The following is a 25,265-nucleotide window of genomic DNA, read 5'->3' on the forward strand; positions in this document are numbered from 1 at the left end:
AAGCCCAACATGGCTTGCGTATCGTGATCGGGGGTTGAATAGCATAGGACAGTCTCATTCCAGTCGTCAGAAGTAGGCAAAGCCAACAGTTTGAAAGACAACGTTTTATTAAAATAAGTTGGACAAGAGAGGGACAAAAAGGGTGAGACCACTAGTCAGAAATCATTAAAACAACCGTATTGTGTAAAAGATTCACTATATTGTTTTGTACAGTGAGCGATTCACAAATTCAACACAATATCGCCTTCGTTACACGCCTTAAAAATATTTCTCATTCGACCCCACTATGTTACCTTCTATCCAACAACTAGTTATTTCTTGTGGATTTGCTTATCTGATCGATCACTAGAAATTTCAAATCACTAAAACAATATTGATACAAGGTTACATGTAACAAGTCTATCATAAACTGATGAAGATTATCAGAATTTAGTGTTAACTTTTTTGACTTAAATATGCCGCTGAAATATAAGGTTAATTAGATATTGAAAACGAAGAAAAAGGCATAACCTAAAACATATCTACATTATAAAAATGCAAATATGTATTTAAAAGACAACCTATAAAGGCTAACCAAGTTACCATAAAAATCTGATTATGTACAAATATATTTTTTCTCAATAAAATCTTTTGTAGTGCCCTTAAAAGGACCTTATAATAACGAACAAAAGTTTATAACAGACTTGCTGATCCGGAGAGCTAGCATTACTCAAGACGCTACCTATACATTAAGTACTATCACGGTTTGCAGTCATTTGTATGTATGTACATTTTCAACAATACAATCAAATTAATAGATTTCTCTCGAAAGTACAATCTCACATAATCGCAACGAAAACGAATCAGAACATAAAATATCTAATGTCAAAAAAAAAGGAATATAATTTAACTATTTACAATTTGCCGTAATGAAACGTTTACATGAACTTAGTAGCTAAGCACTTAGTTATAGAACTGACGCATTAGTCTCCCATGCTTTTCACATGCATAGTTACTAAATTCGTGTGTGAAAGAAATAACAAAATCTCATACATTCGCGCGCTCCGCACATAATCACTTATTTTCTAATTTTTAATCACTTACTATTCGATGGACTTAACATTTATTTTGTTAATTGTTCCTGTTATACTATTGCTGATGTTACCGCTCGAAATACAAATATAAGGCCACACCTTTTATTTGACCGATACTAGTACATAGAAACACAGAACTTAGGTTAAATTATTACGAATCACAATCACTTTTATTATGTTTAGTTATTACAAGGCAAGTTAGAAATTGCAGAAAAAGACAAGATTTTCTTGAGGTAACTTAAAAATATATCATTTAGCCATTAAATTAATGGTAGACATGATATTTAATACTTAATAAATCTTTACTAAATCTGCAATGCAAACTTCACACCAATTTGACAACTTTTAGGAGTTGGGTCATAAACAATTAATGCTTATTATATAACACGCTATATTATTGAATGGAAAATATCAATATCGGGAAAATACGTAATTAAGTTGAGAAACAATAAAACATACATTTAAACAAGACTACCATAGAATTCTAAGTTAAACTATATGATAGACTAATTGTTTAATTCATAACTGTTTGTGTTCATTATTCTATACGAGAATAACTGATAGAAGGAACCGATTTTGCACTGAAATTTTAAAATCCTGCCGCGCAGCATTTCCCTTGCTGACTAATATAAATAGTAGTATTCGACTATTCAGTGAGTAAAATTGTCCAAATTCATGAACTTTTGTGAGATTTTATGTGAGTCATTTCGATGATAATGGAAAATAATTTGTATTTAATAGACAAGTATTATTGTCATTGTCGGCATAGGTAATAAAAACTCAACCAGTTAAATTTGTAACAATATGAAAGTAGCACAAATTATTTCAAATACATCATCACACATCTCAAAAATAAATTTATAAGTATGGACAATTGGTATACAACTTTATTCCCGAGTATTAAGTATAAACCTAAGACTATAACTGGTACAAAACAAGTACATCCCTTGTAGAGAAAACAGTTGATGTATAAAAATATTCGAGTATATAAAAATGGAGGCGGATGTGCCCGTAGTAGGCGCGAAATTCTAATGGTTGTAATGCAAAACGTCACTATAACAAAATATCATTGGTCACTTTTGCATAATATCATCGGTCACTTTCGAAAACCTACGCCGTAAGCTTGCTCTGCGTGAAACGTTACCAAAACATTTTAAGATACTTTAAAAAAATAATTACTGATCTGCCTAACAATCTTTTTAACAAGACAAGCTGCATGATACACTCAAGAGACTCGCACAAATGTTGGTGATATTTATTTAAAACTTCATTGCACAAAAAAATGTGCAAAAGGAGGACTTAATGCCGTTCGGCATTCTCTACCAGCGAACTAAACAAAAAAACTTTAAGTTGGTTGTGTGATAAAGCGCACATGCATACTGCAAAATACATTACAAACAATATTTCAACATTACAAATGGTAAACTCAGCTTGACAAAAATAAAAATCTAGCCAGATACTACAAGACAGAAATAAAAACTAATAGTTATTCTTTAATTTCTAATCGCAACCTCATAATCATATTAGTAACTAAACGAATGATCTTCTATGTTACCCCAAAGGCCGAGGTTAAGAGACCAACATTGATTATTACTAAAATTATGTACAAACAAAACGCGCATTATTATAACAAGTTTTCACTAATCAAAGTAATACTAACCAGAAGTATTCTATCCTCCAGATAGATGAAGATTCTTCTAAAGACATACAACTGCGATTCCAAGTAGAGTTTCAAAGTGTAAACAATTATTTTTAAAGGCGGCACTGTTCTTCTTTGAGAAAGTTTTGAGTCCGCACGCATATTGTTTTTATTGTTAATTGCTTTTATGCATACATGTTTTCTTATGCCTAAAAAAATAAACAAAAATTACAGGGCCATTTATATAGCCCAATATTAGGCTAACATCATCCAGCCCTAAATATCGTAGATATTTCGACTCGACAAAAAAAACCATATCATCATTTGATTTGTTCATAAAAAATCAATAGAACTTCTTTGTTTACATTTTGATCAAAAATTATTGAAGTAGGTATTTTGTACTGAAGAAAACAGTACAATTAGAGAAAACTGTTCCTACAATAGTGCATCGACTCCACATTGGTACCAAAATAAACTTTAATGGCATAGTTTCAAAATGGCATTATCGTTATTTCACATAACTTTTTAATTATAAAAAATAACGATAATGCCAAAAATGTTATGCATTCAAATTATGGCAATGCGGCTCATTAATGCTCGTATTCCACTTAACTAAATTCGATCGTGTCCTAAATGATTCAAGTAAGTAATTTAGAAAAGTGGAATAGCATTAAAGGTTAGAAAAAAGGCCTTAAAGAAATTCTATCACTTTCAAATACAGAGTGTCACAGTTTGGTGGCATGACTAAAGAGCAAGTACACTAAGCTGTGGCTTCAGTTTCATATTCTTCCCCTTCGTAATCTCCTTCTTCTTCTTCAGCTTTCTGTTCTTGCTGTTGTTGCGCTAGTAGGTGGCCCTTTTTGTAGGCTGTCATCTCCTGGAAATTTGTCACATTAGTTTTTAAGGGAGATGTTTTTGTTTGTTTGTAAACTCTTTATTGCACATACAAAGAAATGTAACAAAAAATAGGAGACGGTCATTGGATTTTAATTCTTTCGCGCGCATTAATATTTATACTGTTTTTTAATGACGTTTGTTCTATGTGTTATGCTCGTTAGTTATACGAGTATGTTTGCGTTGTACATAGACCCATGAAGACCTTTGACTGCGGTCTCCTAGCGTTAACCCCAGCTACGTCCTCACCTCTCTAAGAGGACCCTAAGACGTACTTATAAATCAAGTTTATACACTTATAATCTCAAAAGCTTTATCCATCTGACCGGCGCAACCCATATTGAATCATAGTTACACATCCAGTTCCCAAAATGTGCTGGTTTCCCAACAGTGTTTTCCCATCTTTGACCTTTAAGTGGGTTCTAACCAACTAATTTTTGCGTTTCGTATTTCGTAACGTAATCTTGTGGTCAACGTTGAAACAAATAGGCTATTTGACTGTTATAAAATATACATTTCTTTTATGTCATCAGTCTTAATATTATTTTTTTGGAGCGATTTGTAATAACGCGAGATAAAAATCACTCATTTTAATAATTTTCACACATATGACGTGGCACAAGTTAAATAAAACAAGAGAAAATCAAAACTATTCGAAACACCAACAAGCTCTGTATGATATTTATGCGAAATCTACGTCACTGCATGCCATGGCCGCCATATTGCTAAAAGTCGCGTTTTGGAGGCATATTTGAATATAGCATTTTCTTTTTAGATTTTTTAATAAAATAGCTAATATAAAGTATTTTTAGGGCTCCTTAAAAACAAATAAATACCCTAAGATAGTTTTTAGAACTTTGTCATATAGCCTATTGTCTTCGTAACACTCTACTCACCCTATCGTATCTCGCCTTGTCTTGCTCAGATAGTTGTTCATACTTGGACTTGGTCTCGGCATCAGCGGCCGCCCAAAGCCTCCCGAGCTCTTTAGCGATGTCTCCCATAGAATACATGGGGTTACTCGCCTTCACCTTGGAGCGTTCATCGTTGCAAAACCAGAAGAACGCCGATCTGTACAATTACGATCGATATTCACGTTTACAGTACACTTATAAAGTTGAGTAAGCATAAAAGTGATGTGAGAAGATTGAACGTCTTTATAATAAAGTCACCGATGTTTACCGATTCAAAGGAGTATGTCAAAATGTGGATGTGGCAGTGAGCTTAGTTTTAAGTAATTAATTGAAGTCGACCAATTTTGTGAAACCGAAATATATGACAATTATTAAGTGATGTTGAAATGTCTCATAATAATGAAAAAAAATTGGAATTTTAATTCATAAAACCACGCCTCAGACAGAGACTATATCTTTCCACTAGTCATTATCTCTCTCTCTGATAAGAATATTCTCCATTTTATGTCCAACTGCTGGTTTCAAAGCCTAGGATCCTCTAGACATACCATGAATTGAATACTAAATACTTAGAAAGATTTTTGTAGAGTCAAGTGCTTGTAGGACAGACTCTTTGGATCATCCTTGTCCTGGTGTTAATCTGGTTTGACTTTTTGGATGCATTCAATTCAGAGCTATTGTGACAGGAAAGCAAATGGACAAGCTACCAGGGCTTTATTTAACAAATGCTCTGTCTACCCCATCAGAGACCCTAATTAATATAAATAAGTTAAAAGAAATGTCATGACCAGCAACTCACAGCGATCTCTTGGGCGCGTTGGGATCTTTGACCTGCCGCTTGCGCCCGCGCACCTTCACGTCTTTGGGCGGCACGTAGTTCTGCATCTCTAGGTCGTAGCGACGCTTGTCTTGTTCTGCCATCTCGTGGAACCTTAGCTTCTCCTTCTCTGACATTGTCTGGGAAAGATAACATAAAACATAACATAACAACATATAATCACGTCTATATCCCTTGCGGGGTAGACAGAGCTAACAGTCTTGTAAAGATTGATAGGCCACGTTCAGCTATTTTGGCTTTAAGATAGAATTGAGATTAAGAAACATATATACATATATAAAATCACGGCTTTTTCTAGGAGGGGTAGGCAGAGATTACATCTTTTCACTAGCCACGATCTCTGCATACTTCTGTCTCTCCCTCCACTTTCATTACTCTCTTCATGGAGGATGTCCTGGCAAAAGGTCAGGTCAAGAGTACCCAAAACCGCCGAGCTTGCATGAAGAGAGTTATGCATGTGGAAAGATTATTGAGAGTATTACTGGACAACTGGATTTTTATGACAAGAGTCGAGTGTAGCAAAAAGTGGTGGAAATCAGTTACTAACTAGATCTTTGTAACATACAATGAAAATGATCTTTGTAACAAAGTTTAAAACAATGAATCAAAAGAGGAAGTTCTATATTAGTACTTATCCCTGAAGAAACTAACAGCCGAAATCCTCTCTGCTTCAAATATAATGTGAAAACAACATTAAAACTTTTTTTCTACCTAATTACTTGAATTTTATTCACGTTTTTGACTCTTCATAATTGCAATCTGACATTAATTTTCACATAAATACTATAAAACACTCTCTGCTCTCTATAAAGATTACAAATTGGCAGACATATATGAATTTTCATTAAAAGTTTAGCAACTCACGTTCCACCTCTCAGCGCATTTCTTGGAGAAGGCTGCGAATATCACGTTTTCATCCGGATGTTTCTTCTTGTGTTCCTCACGGCATGTTTGTACGAAGAAAGCATAAGCAGTCATCCGTCCACGAGGCTTGTTATAAGGCCGGGACCGGGGCATCCTGCCTTTGGGTGCGGCAGCCTGGGCTAACAAAGCTTGCTGTTGGGCCTGCTGTTGTAGCTCCTGTTGATAAGAAATGAAAACAAGTCATGAGACAAAAATGTCATGTAGTTTCCAGCACTTAAGAATAGAACCACTACATATCCTTTCCGTGGATTATGTAAAGGCGATTAAGGAATAGTCTTATAAACTTGTAATTCCTCTTGCATACACATAGTAATAGTAATAAAAAAACGATTAAGTAATTACGATATGTAAGAGAAAATTTTTTTTTTTAACTTTACCTGTAAAGTAGCCGATTGTCTCTGAAGGGCAGCTTGAATTTGTTGTTGTTGTTGGACCGCTTGCATGTGATCTTGGAGTGACTGTTGTTGCAGTGTTTGAGCAACTTGTTGCTGCAACACTGCCTGAGCTTGCACAATTGCCTGTGCTTGAGCTTGGCTCACATTAAGGGTTTGTTGTAAACTCTGTGCCAATTGCTGCTGTTGTTGTTGCTGTTGCTGCTGCTGCTGTTGTTGTTGTTGTTGTTGTTGTTGTTGTTGTTGTTGCTGTTGTTGCTGTTGCTGTTGTTGTTGCTGTTGGTTTTGTTGATGCTGTTGAAGCATTTGCTGCAATGTTTGCTGTTGGTTCTGCAATGCCTGCTGCAAGTTCTGCTGCTGTTGTTGTTGCAAATTCTGCTGTTGTTGTTGTTGCAACTGCTGCTGCAATTGATTCTGTTGTTGCTGAATAGCTTGGCTTTGCTCTTGCTGAGCTTGTTGCAAGCTCTGGTGGTTCTGTTGGATACCATTCGCCTGCTGACTCTGCTCAGAATCAGGACTAGACTGGTTTTGGGGCTGTAACAAAAAAACACTTTCTATAAAAGTTTATCATTATTAACAATGTAACAAGCTCATGGCGTAGCAAAGATGAGTTGATAAATTTAAAATATGACTTCAATAATGATGAAACCCAATGACTGATTAAGATGATATGTAGGTAATAATACAATAAGCTGATAGGTGACCTGCAGGGCTGTCAACAAAGATTGTTGGGGCATAATGATATAGAGTGGCAGACTACTTGGGGAACAGATGTCTGGCCATAAAGTTACTGCCAGGCCCAGGTAGAAGGGGGAGGCCAAAAAGATGAGTGAGTGAGGGAGATAACAATCTTTCTCCTCCCTTCCATCATGCAGGCTAAGGCTGTCAACACCAAGAGATAGAAATTCAAACTCAAACTGAAAATATGTATTGCATTACTGTGTAGACATGTAGATAGAATTACATTTAACAGTATCAACCCTTCAGACATACAAATTTTTTTAGTATTGAAAAAAATAAGACAACCACATCAATGTTCGTGAATTTTATTCTGTTCTATTGTACCCTGTTTTTATAATTGTACCTGTTGTTTATAATAATTCCCTGTTCCGAACAAAGTGACCCCTTGCAATCAAAAAGTATCAAGTAGGTACCTACTATGAGACTGAGAGGTTAAACTCTAGACCCTAGCCTCTATGTACTGATTCAAGCCCATAATATAAATCTTAGCGGGGCTAGCAAATCACGCGCGACGTTTTCATCGCAGGATAAACTATCGCCGTGCGGTTACAAGTCATAGGAAAAAGCAAGAGCAAGTTTATCGCGCGCCAAAAACATCGTCGCGAGTGCCATGCTAGCCCCGCACCCCAAGGACATGGTTAAGAAAGTTTAGTAGTATAGAAAATCCAAGTAAATCATAGTCATCGTAGGATACCTACTTACTACTTAAAATCCAGTTCATTCAAGTAAAAAATACGGGAAAAGGGTAAAAAATAATGCGCCTACCTAGATCACAGATTTGCAAGATATCTACAATTTGTAATATCTCTTCTCTTTTCTCTTTATTTTAATGACCGAACTGTAGTTATGTTATTTTCCTCGGAAATAAAATAACAAGCATGCAGTGTTGCCAACCTCTGTAGAGTAAAACTGTTAAATAATAAAGTAACTGTAAAATAAAAAACTTAAAAGTCTGAAATCTGATGTATTTCTAGGGCCACTTTTACAAATTTATACTTTTTTTATTATTTTTTTTATTTTTTTTTCATTTTGAGTTTGTGTTTTTGTAAATCTCACACATTTTTACAAGGGAAATCGTGTCCAATAAATATAGTCAAGCCACAATACATAATATTTATTACGAGATTAAACTTCTAATTTCAAAAATACGCCACGTGAAATAAATATTCTTAAGCTTCTAAGAAACTAATTCATCTGTTTTACAACGCCAATTAAATATTATAAAGAAAGCGGCAAATAAGGAAAATCAATTGTTATGTCTAGTTCTTTTTATTAATACATTACTACCAAATTTACTAACTCAGTCAAAATAATAAAAAAAATGTATTTTGATAGATACCTATAAGTCTTATACCGAGTATCTGATCAATAGCGTCTTGTAATGTTATGGTACCAGTTTACTTTCTATTTGACATTTGAGCATAAAAAAGTAATCAATATATTTGGTTAATGTTTTCCGATTGTAGAGTTGGCTACTCAGGTTACTGCAAATGGCAATAGGTCGTAGAAGTAAAAATTATAAGGAAAAAAATGTTTTTTTTTTGTTTGTGACGTATAAACTCAAAATTTTTATACTATTAGACCGATTGTGATGAAATTTGGCACAGAGAAGAATAAGTTTGGCTCACGTTTATGTTTCAGATTCTTCGTTTCCGGTCGTCACATACCTGACTTATATTAAATTAATATATTAAATTAGACAAAAGGAATAGAATGATTTAAAAATGTTTCCTTCGTTTCCCCAGTACATTTTCTTTGGTTTCCTGTTGCTATAATTTTCAGAGTAGTGATGTGGTTGAATATTTGTTGAATGAACGATACTGAAATGAATTTCTCAATTGAATGTAACTTTTATCAGTTAGTTCGATTTTTTATAATATGAGTATTAGAAATTTTTTATTAGAATACGCTAAGAAATATCGAAATACGTTATTTCCTAGAGTTCTTTAATTAACGTAAGTGTGCTTTTAAGTAGATCTAAGTATTTACTAATTTAAGAAAAAAAAAGGTAATATTACAATTTATCAGACATCATTTATTGCACAATTAATTTTCAACCTTACCTATATGTTAAAGATGTCGTAGTAACATGTAGGTAAGGAAAGATTCAACTTGACTGTATGTATGTCTGTACTGAATGTATAAACATTTCATGTATGTTCAAATTAGAAATGTGATATTTATTTGTGTTGCATTTGTTTATTCCATACCGTAGGAGATGTTTGTTGGGGTTCGACAGTTCCTGAAGAGTACCACCATTGTTGCTGTGGAGATTCTTCCCTGGTATTATTACCAGTCATAATACGGTAATCATAATTAGTTGTAGAATTATCTCCACTGTTATTCGAAAATCCACCAGCCATTTTGTATGTAAATAATTGGTGCGTGGTAGCGGCTGTGCTTCTTGCAATTTCTTCATTTAATTGTTGTTGGTGCTGTAGTTCACCTGCGCCACCCGACCACCACGAGGCCTCGTCGCGCGCACCCCAAGCGCCCCCCGTCGCGCCTCGGTCCCCCATTTTACAATCGCCGAACAACCAGTTTCTTTATGCCCTGCAGCAAGTAGCTACTTCAAATTTTTCTTTGTGTTATTCTATGTCAGAATGTATAAAATTCATGTCCGTTTCAAAACTGTTTACATATCTTCACTTACACGATTAATATTTAGTTTTAGTATAATATCTTAACTTTTATCACTAACACCTTACACAATTAAGATTTTATGACAAAGAGTTACTAATCTTAAGTGTTATACACCAGTTTTCACTATAATTTAACTAATTATTAACGAGAATGTTCAAGTTTCCCGTATATAATCAAAAAGCTACCGGCTCTAAGTTCTACTCCACGCGCGTACGTTTTGTCTTCATTTGTACTTAAAGTCAATAAAGTTGGCAACGTCGCATTGCGAGACGCTAAACAAGTGCACAGAGGCGCCCTCAACGCGCAGCGGCCATCAGAGAAACGATCGAACATATACGATCTGAGACCGAAAATGCACGGAACGGCAACAAGTTCGTCCAGCAACCGGTCAATAAGATGATTAGCGCAAACAGATATACTTTATATTGAAATTCTTTTGTTTCAGCGTCAAGATGAAATAAAACATTAGAAAGTTGTGATGTATTTTTTAACCACTGAACACAGAAAATAATATGTGATAAAGGTGTATAAATTCAATAAATCAATATCCTTTTATCATTAAATGAAAGGGTTGTTAGTTTTTGTATAAATTAAGTATTTTGAAATAGGTTGTAGATGTTGATTTTATATGAAATGAAACAAAAAAAAAAACACAAATTAAAATGAAGAAGCATTATTAGTTAAGAAATGAAATATGCTTATCGGAAATGAAAACTAAACATAAACGTATAAAATTATCCTTTAATGGATGAAACTCACCGACGACATTGCCAATTAAAGTGAGACGAAAACAAAAAACAATATGAGTGATTTGTCTTCAACGCCAAGCACGAACTTTTCACATCATTCCAGGAACTACAAAAAACATTAAGTAAAAAAAAATACTTTTGAATTTGTTATTGAATATTTGCTAACCACAGATTGTGATGTTATCTATATTCTATCTATTATTAATACTAACTGATTTATTAACCGATGACTATCTAAATATTTGAAAACATCCGAAAGGGTAAATATGAAGATCTGTTATACATAATATTTAAGACCTTGTTGTACTCATATAATGCAAATAAAAGTTTGAATTTGAATTTGAATTTGAAATTTGGCATGCAGGTTTCTTATTTGGTTGTCGGGTGTGAACATGGACGCCTAAAGAGGGCTTTCCGAAATTTTTGCGGGAACGAATATTAACGGCATTTCTCGTCTACGTCAGTGGAGCCTAGTATGTACTTTATTAACATTAAAAAATTCTTAAATAAGCAATAAATAAATACAATTCATTGAGCTATGGTGGTGGAGTGGTTAAGGCATCTAAAGGATTTTAAATCTTGATGCACAGGTTCAAGTCCCACCGCAGTGATGGAGTTCAACTTCACTTATGAATTAGTACATAATTAGCGAATATTAAAAAATATCAATCAAGTTATAAACTATCGTTAAAGGAGTATCTTAGTTAATCGTAGGTACATTTAGCCCTACTTACATATAATCACGTCATATCCTTACAGGGTAGATAGATCCCACAGCCTTGATAAGACTGATAGGTCACGTACAGCTGTTTGGCTTAGTAGAATTGAGATTCAAATAGTGACAGGTTGCTACCCCATCATCTAAAAGAATTCCAAGTTTATAAGCGTATCCCTTAGTCACATTTAACGACATCCAATGGAAAGAGATGGAGTGGTCCTATTCTTTTTCTATTGGTGGTGGGAACACGGCACTGTACTCTTTACTTAGTCTCTACTTAATTATACTTATAATTATCCCGGCCAGGGCATGATGAGAAAATAAGTATTTATTATAAAATACAGTTTCGTTGGGTTAGTATCTCGTAACACAAGTCCCGAACTTTCTTCGAGACTAACTCGATCTGTGTAATCTGTCCCATATTTATTTAATGAAAATACCTTTTTATTCGGCTTCGTCATAAAGACAAATATTATATCTGGAGCGTTGCTCCCGTGGCAATTTGCAGAAACAAAACCTACCTACCTACTTATATTTTTATTTTTTATATTTTTTATGTAAACATAAGTATCTAAATAAACACAATTACATATTAGTAATTTTTGTACTTATAATATTATTTATAGTTAGGTATTATTTGTTCAGTTATAAAGTAGGTATTTGTTCTGAATTTCAACTTATTCGGCAAAATAATATAGCAGCGAACTTTTTATTTAGTAAAGATCAGACAGAGAGAGGTCAAGTGATTTTGCGGTACAGAACCCTAAACTAAAAAATAATAAATCATTTAGGTAAGTATAGACAATACAAGTATAGTTAAAGGTATGGAAACAAATAAATAAGTAAGTATATGCCATTAATATTTTTAAATGTTAAACTTTTATTGGATAGGTATCGGTAATTATGACCTGCTTGGAAATTAAAAATTACATTTATGCTTACCTAGACGTAAATATTTACATAACCTAACTTTTAAAAAATATCTCGTTAAGAAATTTCTTACTTATGTTGTGAGATGTGTGACATGAAACAATCTGAAACAGCTATTTCTTAAAAATAATTAATGTTTGATAGAAATTTTTTACTTGCGTTAATTAAATATATCACTGTCTCATATTATAATCTTTCCGCTTATATACTTCTATACATATAGTATTGTAGGTAATGTCACTTCAGCCTACGGCAGCCATTTGCTTATAAAATTAGAATGTTAAGACTATAAATATCACTTTTCCTATTTAATATTTGAAAAATTATCATTCTTTCATCACATAGTAGCGAAAGTTAAAGAATTACACTATTTTATGTCAAATTATAAAACTCACCGCGTAAATGTTTATAGCTAGGGAAACACACGATTTCAGCGCTTATTACGTAGGGATTTTCGTGTTCGTCGCAATGAACACATGAACAGGCAATGTCATTGACGAAAAACTATGATTGGCTTTAGTTGAATGTACCGCCAAACTGAGACCAATAGTAAAGCTAGCGTCGGCTTTATTTTTTGTTTATGTTACAACAGCCAACAGCTACGTCAACTCCTATAAGTATTGCTTCATTGCACTGATGCACACATACATACAGTAGGAATAATTTTCACCAACCAAAAATGTTACAGGAAACACGATTTCATTTGCTATACCAAACTATGCTTTATTTCCTAAAGTTAGAGTTGTTGAATAGAGATGAACGAATGAGACAACAAACGGCGAACGGCTCACAGCACAGCACTAGTGAACCCCAAGCAAGTTAATAATCAAATGGCGTTCGGTCGGTCGTTCGCACGAAAGTTTGTCGCTCAGGTTTGTCGTATCCTTGTTTATTTATTTGGTGAAAATTTGTAAATTACTATCCTACAAATTATAAAGTAATTGCCATTTTTTTTTCCCTAAATATATAGGTATTTTTAAAAAATACATTTTAACTTGTAATATATTCAATGATGAACCTGTGATGAACATTTTGGTGCATATGTGCAGGGAATAAAGAATTACTTCGAACTCATATGAATATTGTGTTTAAAATTGTGCAGCCGGGAGATAGTTTGCCATCTTGTAGTTAAAATAATTCTTTGAAATGGTCAGTGTTGTTAGAAATTCTAACCTCAATTTTTGTTCTTTGTGAATACGTCGGAACTTTTTCTATCGCCCAGTGCGAAATCTACGTAAAAGTTTAACTTATTTGTTATATATGATTCAACGCGAGTATCAAATGAACAACGGGTTTAGTACAGGAGAAGAAGATTCCAGAGGTAATTTGGATCAAATATGCTGCCTTGTGGATGACGGTGAAAGATGTAGACGGTCTGCGGGTAACGCCGCATATAGCAAGCGCATTCAGAAGACTGTCGCGCAGAGGAGGCTCAAACTGAACTTAGACCACCAGGTAAGGTATCATGTGGAATTTTTTTATTGTATATTATATTATATTATCATATAACAACTCCTTATTAAAAATACCACTACTTTTCATAAAGTTGATTTTGTGCTAGTTATAATGTTCTAAAGTTTTGTGTCTGGCATGTGAGGGATGGAGATGAAAATAAATTTCACATGTCTACCTCTATGTACTAATTATCATTACAGAGGATTATTTGTTTAAAAGTTCTTTGTATTTAACTCAGCCATATGGGTCACATACCCAAGCTTGATTAACACCCTAGAGATAATATGTAAAGGTGTCAATAATTTGTGGATAACACAAGATGTTTATTCACAAAAATTGGCAAGGAATGTCTTCCCCTCATCCTCATGTCCTTATTAAAAAAAATAGACAAAATCATATGAATGTATCAAAGCTGAATAATTAACAAATTAATATGCTGGCACTGTGTGTACTCATAAACCTGTGGTTTCACTATTATGTTAATTGTAGAATAGGTTTATTTAATTTTGGACATTACTGTTAAGTTTTATTCAAATACATCCATCCACGAGTAGAGAAAATGTATGTGAGTGACATGATTATTTTGTGAGACAAACTCAACTTACCTGTATGATATTTACAAACTTTGAAAATTAGTTGGGGAACTACTTGTCCATGTGGGGGTATATATTTACAAATTTGGCAAATTAGTTTGGAAACTATTTGCCCTGGTGGGATTTATTTACAAACTAGGCAAATTAATTGGGGATTTATTTGTCCATGTGGTAGGTATATATGTACAATACCTGGAAAATTATTGAACTGGAATGGAATGCTTGGCATGGGTAGATTTTGCTATAACTATAGTATGATTATTGTGTATTTCCTAATTTCCTAGTACTGATAAAAAAAAGAATAGGACCACTCCATCTTGTTCCCTTGGATGTTATAAAAGGCTACTAAGGGATAGGCTTATAAACTTGGGATTCTTCTTTAGGCATGGGCTAGCAACCTGTCACTATTCGAATTTCAATTCTATCATTAAGCCAAACAGCTGAATGTGGCCTATCATTCTTTCAAGACTTCTGGCTCTGTCTACCCCCAAGGGATACAGATGTGATTATATGAATATGAATGAATGTTATTATCTTTCTAATTTCTCTATATATTTTTCCAGGCACGGCATACCTATATCTGTGATTACCATAAAAATATGATACAATGTGCAAGGACTAAACAAAGGAGGCTCAAAGACTCTGAGGATGATAGCAATGAGGCAGAAATGGACTCACCTGAAATAGACTGGTTCCAATTACAAGTACCCACTTTGAGGAGGTACAAGAAGCATTACAAGGTTCCAACGAGGCCTGGGTGGAACAAAGCTCAATTAGCTGAAGTAAGTGTACTTCAAAACTTTTAAAAGCTCAGATTAGTCGCATGTATTATTAGTTATAGATCTATCCCCACACATCAGTGCCATTTCAGGGATGTGGCTCACTATCTGAATCTCAATTCTATCATAAATTCATTCAGCTGAACATGGCCTTTTAGTCTTTTCAAGACTGACCAACCATAAGGATGATGCATTTGGTAAGCCCAAGAAAAATATGATGAGGTAGAAGTTTATCACGTTACATAACTTCTACTTTATTAAGTACCTGTATATTGAGAACTAAACCATATAAGTATATTCTTTTTTTTTTTTTTGTGCTACTACTGGACTGAGGTATCCATTTCCTCCAAAGAAATAATGTGTGGCTGACTGTCAGACAGTTAAATATATTGAGTGGAAGTTTAAATCCATGGGTGTCCCTGAAGGTGGGAAGGGGAGTCCCGAGAGGACATCCCTTTAATCCCACAGGTACAGGAAGTAAGCATAATATAGTCCTTATTATATTTTTAATAATGACTTTCTTTTTTACAGGCTATTCAAAAACACTTCAAGTCATTGCCGGTTAATGAGAAAGAAATCACTACATACTTCATTTACATGGTAAAAACAAATGGCAATAAGTTGGACCAGAAAAATGGAATAAACTCAGATTCCCTTTGAATTTGTGTATGTAACTGTTATGGAAAGAATATGTAGTTTTAAAACTAGAATTAGGTCCATGACTCCTCAATTTTCTCTAAAGTTTTCAATCTATGATCTAGATGTATTATAAAAGTTTAGATTTATGAATTGGGAATCATTATATACTTTGAAGTATATTACTTCATGCCAAAATTGTGAATGCTGCAGAATGCATGTACATAGCATTGATCAAGTCTATTAATTTATTGTATGATGTCGTGCTGTTGCCGTCTCCCCTGCGCCCTCTTCACCAGCCATATATAAGATCGCGCGCGCGCCCCGGATCCCTTTCTCCTTTGGTCTACTCCGGCGCTCACCAGGTTACGTAGCTCGCTATCCTCAGGCTTGCTAGATCTCTTGTCTATATCTACACCCATGCTCTCTTAAAAATTGTTGAACAAGTCCAGTAAAGTTGACGTTTTCTATGAATTTTTAAATTATCTATCATCACCCTTACCTGTGACGTTTTACCTTAACGTGACAGTGGCGTCCGATAAAAAAGGCAAGACACGAGGTCTGGTGAGTTTAAGCCCTGACTTACTGTTTATTTTTTACCGTTAAAAAGGTCGTAAAGTGTTTTTTTAACCAGTGTTCGACAGTCACTTTTGTATTGTTTGCGCGGTGTATGTGGTACGGTACTATGTGGATATACTTTTTTTATTTTAATATATAGGCTTTCTGTCGCACAATAGCTGTTTTAATTTAATTTCTAAAGACAACTTTTGAACGGCTTTCGTACCTAGTTTTTGCAGATTTTTTTCCTTCCTCCGCCGTTTAGTTTTTATTATGCCTTATTGAATAAAATTTTCTTTATTTAATAAAGCCCAACTTAAGATGAAAACTTAATATGAAATTAAATTTTGAACGGCTATATTTCTAAAGCACAACGGTGGATGAATGACGTAAAAAAATTCATAAACTTTCGTTCGATTCTCCTTCTGAGGATATATTAACGTCTGTCTATTCTCCCGAAGACAACATAGCCGCGGTTAAGCACTTTCTGTTGCGGGTTTAATAACAAAAGTAGGTACTTACTCAATGGTTAAACTTATATGCGTTCTTTCATTCTCTCTGAATAAATTTATGACAACTTATAATATATCCGAAACTTAAATATGTACTTTCTTTTGATTTCGAAATATATTTACATGATGCATTGCGAAAGATAGTGTTCCTGGTTGGGTCCGTGTCAGTTACGCCAAAGTGAACTAGATAAATATGTAATATTCTGCACTGAATTATGGACATAGTATGTATGTATCATTGATTGCTTTCAAAAGTTTGTATTACCGTAGCTGTAGGATTTTATTGGATAATAAAATCTCAAAAAAACTTAGGTTTTAAAGTCATTCTGTCGCCTAGGTGGCTTAGTTATTTTATCACCCTAGTTGTTATAAGGCAAGACAAATGCTAGTGTTGTATGCCTAGCCTCAAATGGTACATTCAAAAACTTAAATATTTAAGCTGTGTATTTTCTTATTAATTTTTCGTTATTATATTTTGTTACTTTTCAATATTTTTCTTTGGTTCTGAAAACGTTTACTGTACTAAGTTACCGCTGGCGGATAGTTGAACTTATGATTCCATACGAAAAGTTCTTGAAAGTATCAATCAATGCCAAGCAAAATTCACGGAAGCACCACTGGTTTTTATTCATTTTGGTCCTTCTTTATGTCAAATTCGCAATTTCTAATTGTGATTCTCAATGTTTCTTTGTAATTAGTTGCTTTGAAATACAGAAGTGAAAATAATTTATCTCTTACTTAAGCTTAGTTAGACCAATTTTATTTTGTTTATTCTATGTAGTGCTCATTCATATTGTAGTAAAGATTATGAATTTGAGAATCCCAAGGATTCATTATAAATATCCGGTTAGTGTCAATCTTGCATTGTTTCCAAAATAAATTATTTAGTAAGCAAAACTTTAATCTTGAATATTGTATAAAATGTTTAGTTTTCAACCTTATTGTTTGTGTTTAATAGTGATCGAATTTAACTGGAAAAATATTTCTTCAACTAATACCGGATGTATTTCTGATTTTAATAGAGCCTTACTATGTTATCGATATGATTGTTGAGATGAGGGAAATGCAATGGCTAAAATGTTCAGAAAGATAACACGAGTTAATTGTAAAGTGTAAATTTATTACATTTTATTTAAGAAACATACGTCTTTTAATCTTCCTCTGATCCTGATGAAACTTCTATCCAAGTCGACGCTCCTTTCTTGACGACGATTTCGGCAGTTTGAGGTAATGATGCGACAACTGAAAACAAAAATTATAAGGATTTTTTACATACAGTTGACGTGAGACGTGGCTGCGTCAATAAATAACACTAGATATATAAATATCTAAAATTCAGATCAAACAGAAAATATAATTTTCAATCTCGACCTTGATCTCTTGGCAAACACTTCCAACACATTTCAATTCTAAGTTTGGATAATTGTAAAGTTGACGTTGTTGAAGAAAATGCTGCAGTGCAGTTTGTTACCGCATCTTCTGCACTGACGCTTTGGAAGCGGCAGTAAACTTAATTTTAAGTTATTTATTTGACGTCAACCAATGTTGTGAAACTAAAAAGAAATGACAATTATTATGTAATATTGAAGTGTCCCATAATATTGAAAGTTTTTAACTTGATTGCATCAAGTGACAGATACTCCGATCAATCAATTATTTATTTGTCAAACGTGATATATTATTACAGATGATAGTACAAGATAATAATAATAGTACCTACAAGAAGGATATTATATGTTTTGCTATAAATTAAGTCTGTTTCGCTTTCACGGCTTAACCAGTAGAATGATTTAAATTAAATTTTGTATGAATTGATTATCCTAGGTGAAACTATCTCGCCTCTGTGTGTGCTCTTTGACCATATTTTCCGAGATTGAGTACGTCAAGTTTTTACAGGAACTTGCAGGGCATATTCAGCTATATTAAATCGGTAAACGCTGTACTATGTGAATGTACCTATTCCCTTAATTGCCTTATACCACATCCATGAGAAAGGGTCCTATTTAAAAGTGCCGGGAATCACACGGCAAATACCTAACCTAGGCCAAACAGTCAATTTTTTTAAAGGGATTCCCCATCAGGAAACCAAAAGTAAAGAAATAAAACCATTTACCGTCATATTTGCTGGGCTCTGGTTTCTCCATCTCGAAGTCCTCTTCCATTTCCTCATCTTCATCATCATTCTTCATGACATCAGTGCTGTAACTCTTGAGACGAATGTTGAGATCCTTCCGACTCAGTGAAAGCATGTGGTCCGTAGTAATTATATCACGGAAGCTAATTTTCTCGCGTTTTTGCCTGGAAAACATTTTTTTCTCAATCAGTGCCTACCAGTTCAAATACAACAACAAACAAAATACATTGACAGGTACCTGTCAATGTATTTTGTGTAGGCATAGCTATGCCAATAATTATATACTTACCTACCAACTCACAACTCAAACCACCTTAATCAAAATCAAATCTAGATCACCTGGTCTAGAGACTTGAAAGCGGCATGCCTAAGGTCCATTAAAGAGGATATCCCCAAAATTTTCCGTGTGGTTCCCGTCACCAATAAAAGAAAGAATATGACCACTCCATCTCGTTCCCATGGATTTTGTAAAAGGCGACTAAGGGATAGGCTTATAAACTCTTAAAGGGAATCTTCTTTAAGGCGACAGGCTAGCAACCTGTCACTATTTGAATCTCAATTCAATTATTAAGCCAAACAACTGAACGTGGCCTATCAGTCTTTTCAAGACTGTTGGCTCTGTCTACCTCACAAGGGATATAGACGTGATTATATGTATGTATCTATGTATCCTCAAAATTTTCCTTATAAGAGGGAGAAATCGCAAGCGTATTCTAATGTCAATATAAAGATTAATTATGTATGAAAAATAGAACGATAGCATATTTGCGGTATTTTTATCTTATCAAAAATGTATCCAGTACTATTTCTTTGTTTCTATTGTTTATTGCACACTGCAATTACAACTACTTGTAGATATTCATTGTTCACAATATTTAGGTGAACTTTATTACGTTAATCAGTTTCTAGGTATGTTAATTGGGGACAATAATGTTGACCAAGTATTAAACTACTTAGTGGAACCCCTAACAAACGCTTTTTGAAATATTTTGATCGATTTAAACATTGATTTATAGGAACTATGATCCGTTTAGATTCGTTAGTTAAAAACTGAAAAGAGACTATATTTGTGAAAAAAGCCAAAAATTTGTGTTTTTGTTTGTAGCAAAAAAACCTTTTTAAACAGTCAGGACAGTTTTTGTTGAAATTTGGCACATACTAGACTTGACCTTCGAGAAAGCTTCGGGCAATATTGAATATATATACGGCCTCTGTGGCGCAGGGGTAGTACGCTTGTCTGTGACATCGGAGGTCTCGGGTTCAAATCCCGGCCAAGGCATGATGAGATAAGAACTTTTTTTGATTGGCCTGGGTCTTGGATGGTTATCTATATAAGTATTTATTTTAAAATATGTATAGTATCGTTGAGTTAGTATCTCGTAACACAAGTCTCGAACTTACTTCGAGGCTAACTCAAATAGTGTAATTTGTCCCGTATATGTATATGTATGTATATATATTTACCTCCTCGTGTCGTCCATATTGATTGTACTTTTTACTAAGTCAACAACCTCTTTGCATCGCTCCGCTGCATTCAATATGGCTTTATGTACGACACTAGAGTTGTACAACGCTGCTCCAGTAAGGTTCAGAAGACATAGCTCTTTATACTGGTTCATGGCAACAGCAAGAAGTCCCCCTCCGGTGCAAACGCCCTCATCTGTGCTGCTGGTGCATACTGACTCTTCAATCGAAGTTGGATCCGATATGAGAGTACTGAAAAGTGTTTTGCTATTATTATTAGTATTTTATACTTCTGTTCTGAAGGCACTTTCTACTATGTATGGGAGGAAATACCTGATGATATATGTATCAGTAGGCAGCTTTGATTAAATGATAATTAAATATCTTTATATTAGCTTATTTAGCCCTTTATCAAATCTTCTTGGTTGCCTTATAATATTGTTGGTTTTAATGACATGGAAAACTGATACAAGTACTTTTATACAAGTTTTTGGCATTTTCGGAATAAAATGACTAATGAAGTAAGTATGTATTAATTTATACAAACAATTTTGAAGGGAATATCAAAATCAAAATATTAAATACGTAAGCTTTTTATCACTTGATTATGGCAGTAAGCTGTCACTTCAGAGTATAATGTTGTCATCTAGCTAAGTTTGTTCTCTATGAATATACTTACTCATTACCGAAAATGGCAAATGTCAAGCATACTGGATAATGATAAAGCACTGTAGGTATCGGATCCTTCTCCGCTATGGTGTGAATGATGACGCTGTCCCCACTTCTCGTTACATCTGGCCGTTTGAAATGAGCTAACGATGTCAGAGTGGCAATACTTGCACACTCTATTACGTTACCAGCGTGATTCAGAACTTTCACATCCACTCTTAGTGACCAGACCTGAAATTGTATAATTTAAGTTTTAATACTTCGGGGCCTTTGGATTCGCCTTTGACCATGTTTCGAGATAAGGTGATTATTACATTAAGAGACTGCTTTCAAACCCAATCCAGGATCATGAATAAAAGGCACACCCAAGTCAAGGATTTCTACCATTGCTGAAAGTACTACTAATATTTGCATCCTCACCACTCTGAAGAGGAGCTTGGGGTGTGCCTTTAACCATGGATCCAAGATTGGATGAGTCAGGTTTTTACACAACTCTCTCTGACTTTCGCAACCGTTGCAGGAGAAGCTAGCCTGTATTGGATTGATACATACATATAATCATGTCTATATCCCTTGCGGGGTAGACAGAGCCAACAGTCTTGAAAAGACTGATAGGTCACATTCAGCTATTGGATTGATCATGGTTACATATCCAGTTGCCTGAATGTGAAGGTTTACAATTATAAATTACCTTTTCTTCCACTACTATACACAGTGATTCCAGGTCAATGCATTTTGAGTCCTTGTAACACTTTTCCAATAATCTATTTAGGTACACAGTAAGGTCTGTTTGTCTGTTCGCCTCAAATTGTGGTGCTGCCATAGGGCTTATCTCAACATTGATGTATAAAATACCCTCATTAGGCCTTATTTGTTTTGGTTGAGTAACTTCACACGTAACTTGTGCCAACACTCTGTAACATAAATACACAAAATGGTTTAAACCCTTTTTGTACTAATAAACTCTTTTACAGAGTCTACATAAAGATTTATAAATATGGACAAGTTAAAGGGGTGTAGAGATTGTAACAAGTGGAAAATTGTAGTGTCATTTTATATCATTTCAGATAACTGTATGACCCAATGGTATGATATGCTATAAACCTGCACATATAATATATAAAACGTCCATCAACAGCCTGGTTATATATTTTGTGAGGGTTGTAGCTTTGATAATACGCTAAGTAAGACTGATAAAGTTCCTGCAGTGAAAAGTTATAAAGATAGGACCACTCCATATCTTTCCCATGATGTCGTAAAAGCCGATTAAAGGAAAGTCTAAGAAAGTTGGGATTCTTCTTATAGGCAATGGGCTAACAACCTGTCACTATTTGCATCTAAATTCAATTTTAAGCCATACTGAATGTTGCCTTAACTGTTGGCTCATAAGAGATAAATATATATACTTGATATAAAGTATATAGTGTAATAAATAGGTACTTAATGAGCGGATTTTGGACCAACGTTCATATATTATCTTGAAATAAAAGAGTGTGTGTCCATACACTTAAACTTACTTTGTTTCACCAAGGGATACAATGCAACTTCCATAATCTGACCCGAAAGATATCTCTAGATTTCTACTCTCATTGTAATTTCGGCCATCTAATCGCTGAAACCAGAAATATCCATTAAATATAGAAAATAATATGAACTGAAAAATGATCATTTATAGTTTTATATGAAGTCTTACATGTCCTTGAGATACAATCTTCTGTATAAAATTCTTTTCACATGTAGATAAAAACACGTCCCTCATTTTAAATTACGGTTAAGATAAATATAAATAAATATTATTATTTGTTTACTACACAGAAGCACTGAAATCCGACATGCATTTTTGAGGTTATTCTTGTTCGTACATCATTGTCAATTTGACATAGTGATACATGACTTTGACGTTTTATCTTTTTTTTTGAAGCTCTGACCACTATACCAAATATCAAGAATTTTATACAAAGCCATGACGAGCATAACGAGACTTCCGCTACTCCTTTTCCCCCGGTATCTCGTTCAGGACTGCTGAAGCTAAGAGCTTAGTCCCACAGCCACCGACAAAGTCATTCCTGATTTCCATGCGGAGCATGCCTACCTTGACATGTATGTACCTAACACGCCTAGCTTGCTAGTTGCTGTTCTTCCCACGCGGATATGGAAGGGTACGGTAAGGGAACAGCTTATATAATTTGGGATTCAAATTCAAACTTTTATTATCGATTCTTTTCTTTAGGCGTTGAGTTAGCAACCTATCACAATCTGACTTCTATTACTAAAAACACATTAATAAAGCCATTTACCTGAACGTGGCCTTCAAGTCTTTTGGAGACTAATGGCTTTATCTATCCAGTAAGTGCGAAAGACATGAAATATGTAGGTACTTATGTACACATTCTACATAGTGAGCTACATAGGAAAGCATACATGCGTATAGAAGGTGGTACCTATACTTATTCTTGTACTAGCTTTTGCCCGCGGCTTCGCCTGCGTTAATTTCGCTTCCATAAAAAGATTGCTTAGATTAAGAGCCTTGCATTGACATAAACTAATATTATGCAAAAAAATAGATGTGCCTACGTGAGTGCGTGTTTGAGGATGCTGTTCAATCATGCAAATTCAACTGGATAGATTTTGATGAAACTTACATACGTACACGGGAAGAATAATGCCTGGAATAGAACATAATTTATTTTTCCTACAAAAGCAAAGTCCCGGGGGCGCAGCTGTTAAAAAACGAATAAATTCTAAAGACAAAAAAAAGGTAAGTATAATAATGGAAAGTTAAAGTATCTCTTTGTATACAACATTTGCTGTCTTGCCCATTGGAGACATCACAAATAAACTGTCACAGCTGGTGACCCGCGAGCAAGCGACGTAGAGCTGTCCGTGTGAGAAGCAATTCGTCCTGAGGTCGACTCCGGCTGCTCCAAGACCTTGCGATTTGTTAATTGTCGCCGCGAAACATATAGCCACTGGAAACTGTACACGCTTAAATTGAAATGCAAAGTGTTGGGAATGAGGGGAATGCGCGGTATCAAAACAATTTCACCAGCTGCACAACCAGTAAGGATTTTAGCTTCTATAATATTGTTATGAAGCGATACCACTTTAAGGCGAGTCCCATTACAACGTTTCGGCGGCGTTAAGTTGCGTAGCAACATAATTGGTATGCCTACTTTTAGTGCAATTGTATGCGCGGGCAGTCCAGATGCCGAAAGTGAATTAAGGAACTCTACCGGATAAGTTGTAGCATCGGTACTATCTAAAACTGTATTTATGGATTGGTATATAATTTTTTTTCCAAAATACTTAAATTATTAGCAGCTTGTTGCTCATTTTTGGGTGTTAGGATTGCTCGCTCGCATATCCAAGAATCCTCGTGATGAATTATTTGGGATAGGTCTCCATAAACGAAATGGATAAGTTCCTCCACCGAAGTGACTACTTGACAGAGGTTCTCTGGCAGAGTCACCAATCCGTTCGATTCAGGCAACGTACCATTACCGATTTTTAATAACACATTTGAGAATTCTTGCGCTCGAGGGTTAACCTAACCTAACCTAACGTATTACGTGTTAGACTTAATTTCCTAACCTGAGGCCAGAGTATGGATCGTTTGAGACATGCGCTTACTTCATCAGCTCTAGTACCTACCTCGGCTTATTACGGGTAGAGTCTGGCGGAAATCACCACAAAATAATACAGTGGTGGTTAACCATGGAAAAACGAATTTTTAATTAATTAAAAAATTTGCCAGCGGCTACAATCGCGTTATTTCTTAAATTCTTATGTGGCGCCATCTCGTATCGGGTGGTCAAAAAATAAATATCTAAACCACGGGAACTAAATCAATGGTGAAACGGTAAGTACTGACGTTGCTATATGTGTGTTATTCCTGCTAATCTTGAGGAACATGGCAACCGTGGCCGATGCAGGGTGCGTCAAACTACCTACATAAAAAAATCTTCTCATACATAAAAAAAAATCTTCTTAAAGATGTGGTGAAACAGTAA

General features: G+C 34.6%; 3 protein-coding genes across 5 annotated transcripts; 1 reads left to right on the forward strand and 2 right to left on the reverse strand.

Annotated features, from left to right (window-relative positions):
• Window positions 1-179: 179 nt before the first annotated feature.
• LOC106131233 (high mobility group protein DSP1) lies at window positions 180-13,066 on the reverse strand. 3 transcript variants are annotated; one of them, XM_060944556.1, is made up of 7 exons: window positions 12,851-13,066; window positions 10,818-10,913; window positions 6,660-7,208; window positions 6,223-6,438; window positions 5,320-5,477; window positions 4,503-4,677; window positions 180-3,589 (listed from the first exon to the last, which is right to left on the reverse strand). In XM_060944556.1, the coding sequence occupies exons 2-7, from the start codon at window positions 10,824-10,826 to the stop codon at window positions 3,473-3,475; spliced, it is 1,224 nt and encodes a 407-aa protein (XP_060800539.1). In that variant the 5' UTR covers window positions 10,827-10,913; window positions 12,851-13,066; the 3' UTR covers window positions 180-3,472. The 3 variants fall into 3 exon arrangements, with proteins under 3 accessions (XP_060800539.1, XP_060800540.1, XP_013185705.2); XM_060944557.1 differs by lacking the exon at window positions 12,851-13,066 and adding an exon at window positions 12,468-12,485; XM_013330251.2 differs by lacking the exons at window positions 10,818-10,913; window positions 12,851-13,066 and adding an exon at window positions 9,626-10,461.
• Window positions 13,067-13,267: 201 nt separating this feature from the next.
• Window positions 13,268-18,128, forward strand: LOC106131235 (histone deacetylase complex subunit SAP30 homolog). Its single transcript, XM_013330254.2, has 3 exons — window positions 13,268-13,910; window positions 15,067-15,285; window positions 15,814-18,128. The coding sequence occupies exons 1-3, from the start codon at window positions 13,716-13,718 to the stop codon at window positions 15,940-15,942; spliced, it is 543 nt and encodes a 180-aa protein (XP_013185708.1). The 5' UTR covers window positions 13,268-13,715; the 3' UTR covers window positions 15,943-18,128.
• LOC106131234 (exosome complex component RRP45) lies at window positions 18,088-23,115 on the reverse strand. The gene is made up of 7 exons (XM_013330253.2): window positions 22,949-23,115; window positions 22,773-22,867; window positions 21,947-22,169; window positions 21,266-21,486; window positions 20,587-20,838; window positions 19,102-19,286; window positions 18,088-18,230 (listed from the first exon to the last, which is right to left on the reverse strand). The coding sequence occupies exons 1-7, from the start codon at window positions 23,012-23,014 to the stop codon at window positions 18,139-18,141; spliced, it is 1,134 nt and encodes a 377-aa protein (XP_013185707.2). The 5' UTR covers window positions 23,015-23,115; the 3' UTR covers window positions 18,088-18,138.
• Window positions 23,116-25,265: the final 2,150 nt, after the last annotated feature.

This window comes from Amyelois transitella, chromosome 6 (genome assembly GCF_032362555.1).
Source record: "Amyelois transitella isolate CPQ chromosome 6, ilAmyTran1.1, whole genome shotgun sequence".
NCBI lineage: Eukaryota > Metazoa > Arthropoda > Insecta > Lepidoptera > Pyralidae > Amyelois > Amyelois transitella.

Bases quoted from the DNA above. Each gene is read 5' to 3' on its own strand.
- LOC106131233 (XM_013330251.2), bottom strand. From the start codon at position 9,934: ATGGGGGACCGAGGCGCGACGGGGGGCGCTTGGGGTGCGCGCGACGAG. The intron at 6,439-6,659 runs GTAAAGTTAAAA...TCTTATCAACAG, and splicing joins GACAATCGGCTACTTTACAG to GAGCTACAACAGCAGGCCCA. The intron at 4,678-5,319 runs GTGAGTTGCTGG...GTAATTGTACAG, and splicing joins AACGCGCCCAAGAGATCGCT to ATCGGCGTTCTTCTGGTTTT.
- LOC106131235 (XM_013330254.2), top strand. From the start codon at position 13,716: ATGATTCAACGCGAGTATCAAATGAACAACGGGTTTAGTACAGGAGAA. The intron at 13,911-15,066 runs GTAAGGTATCAT...ATATTTTTCCAG, and splicing joins AACTGAACTTAGACCACCAG to GCACGGCATACCTATATCTG. The intron at 15,286-15,813 runs GTAAGTGTACTT...TCTTTTTTACAG, and splicing joins ACAAAGCTCAATTAGCTGAA to GCTATTCAAAAACACTTCAA.
- LOC106131234 (XM_013330253.2), bottom strand. From the start codon at position 23,014: ATGAGGGACGTGTTTTTATCTACATGTGAAAAGAATTTTATACAGAAG. The intron at 22,868-22,948 runs GTAAGACTTCAT...TTCTGGTTTCAG, and splicing joins AGATTGTATCTCAAGGACAT to CGATTAGATGGCCGAAATTA. The intron at 18,231-19,101 runs GTAAATGGTTTT...TTTTGTTTTCAG, and splicing joins AGAGCCCAGCAAATATGACG to TTGTCGCATCATTACCTCAA.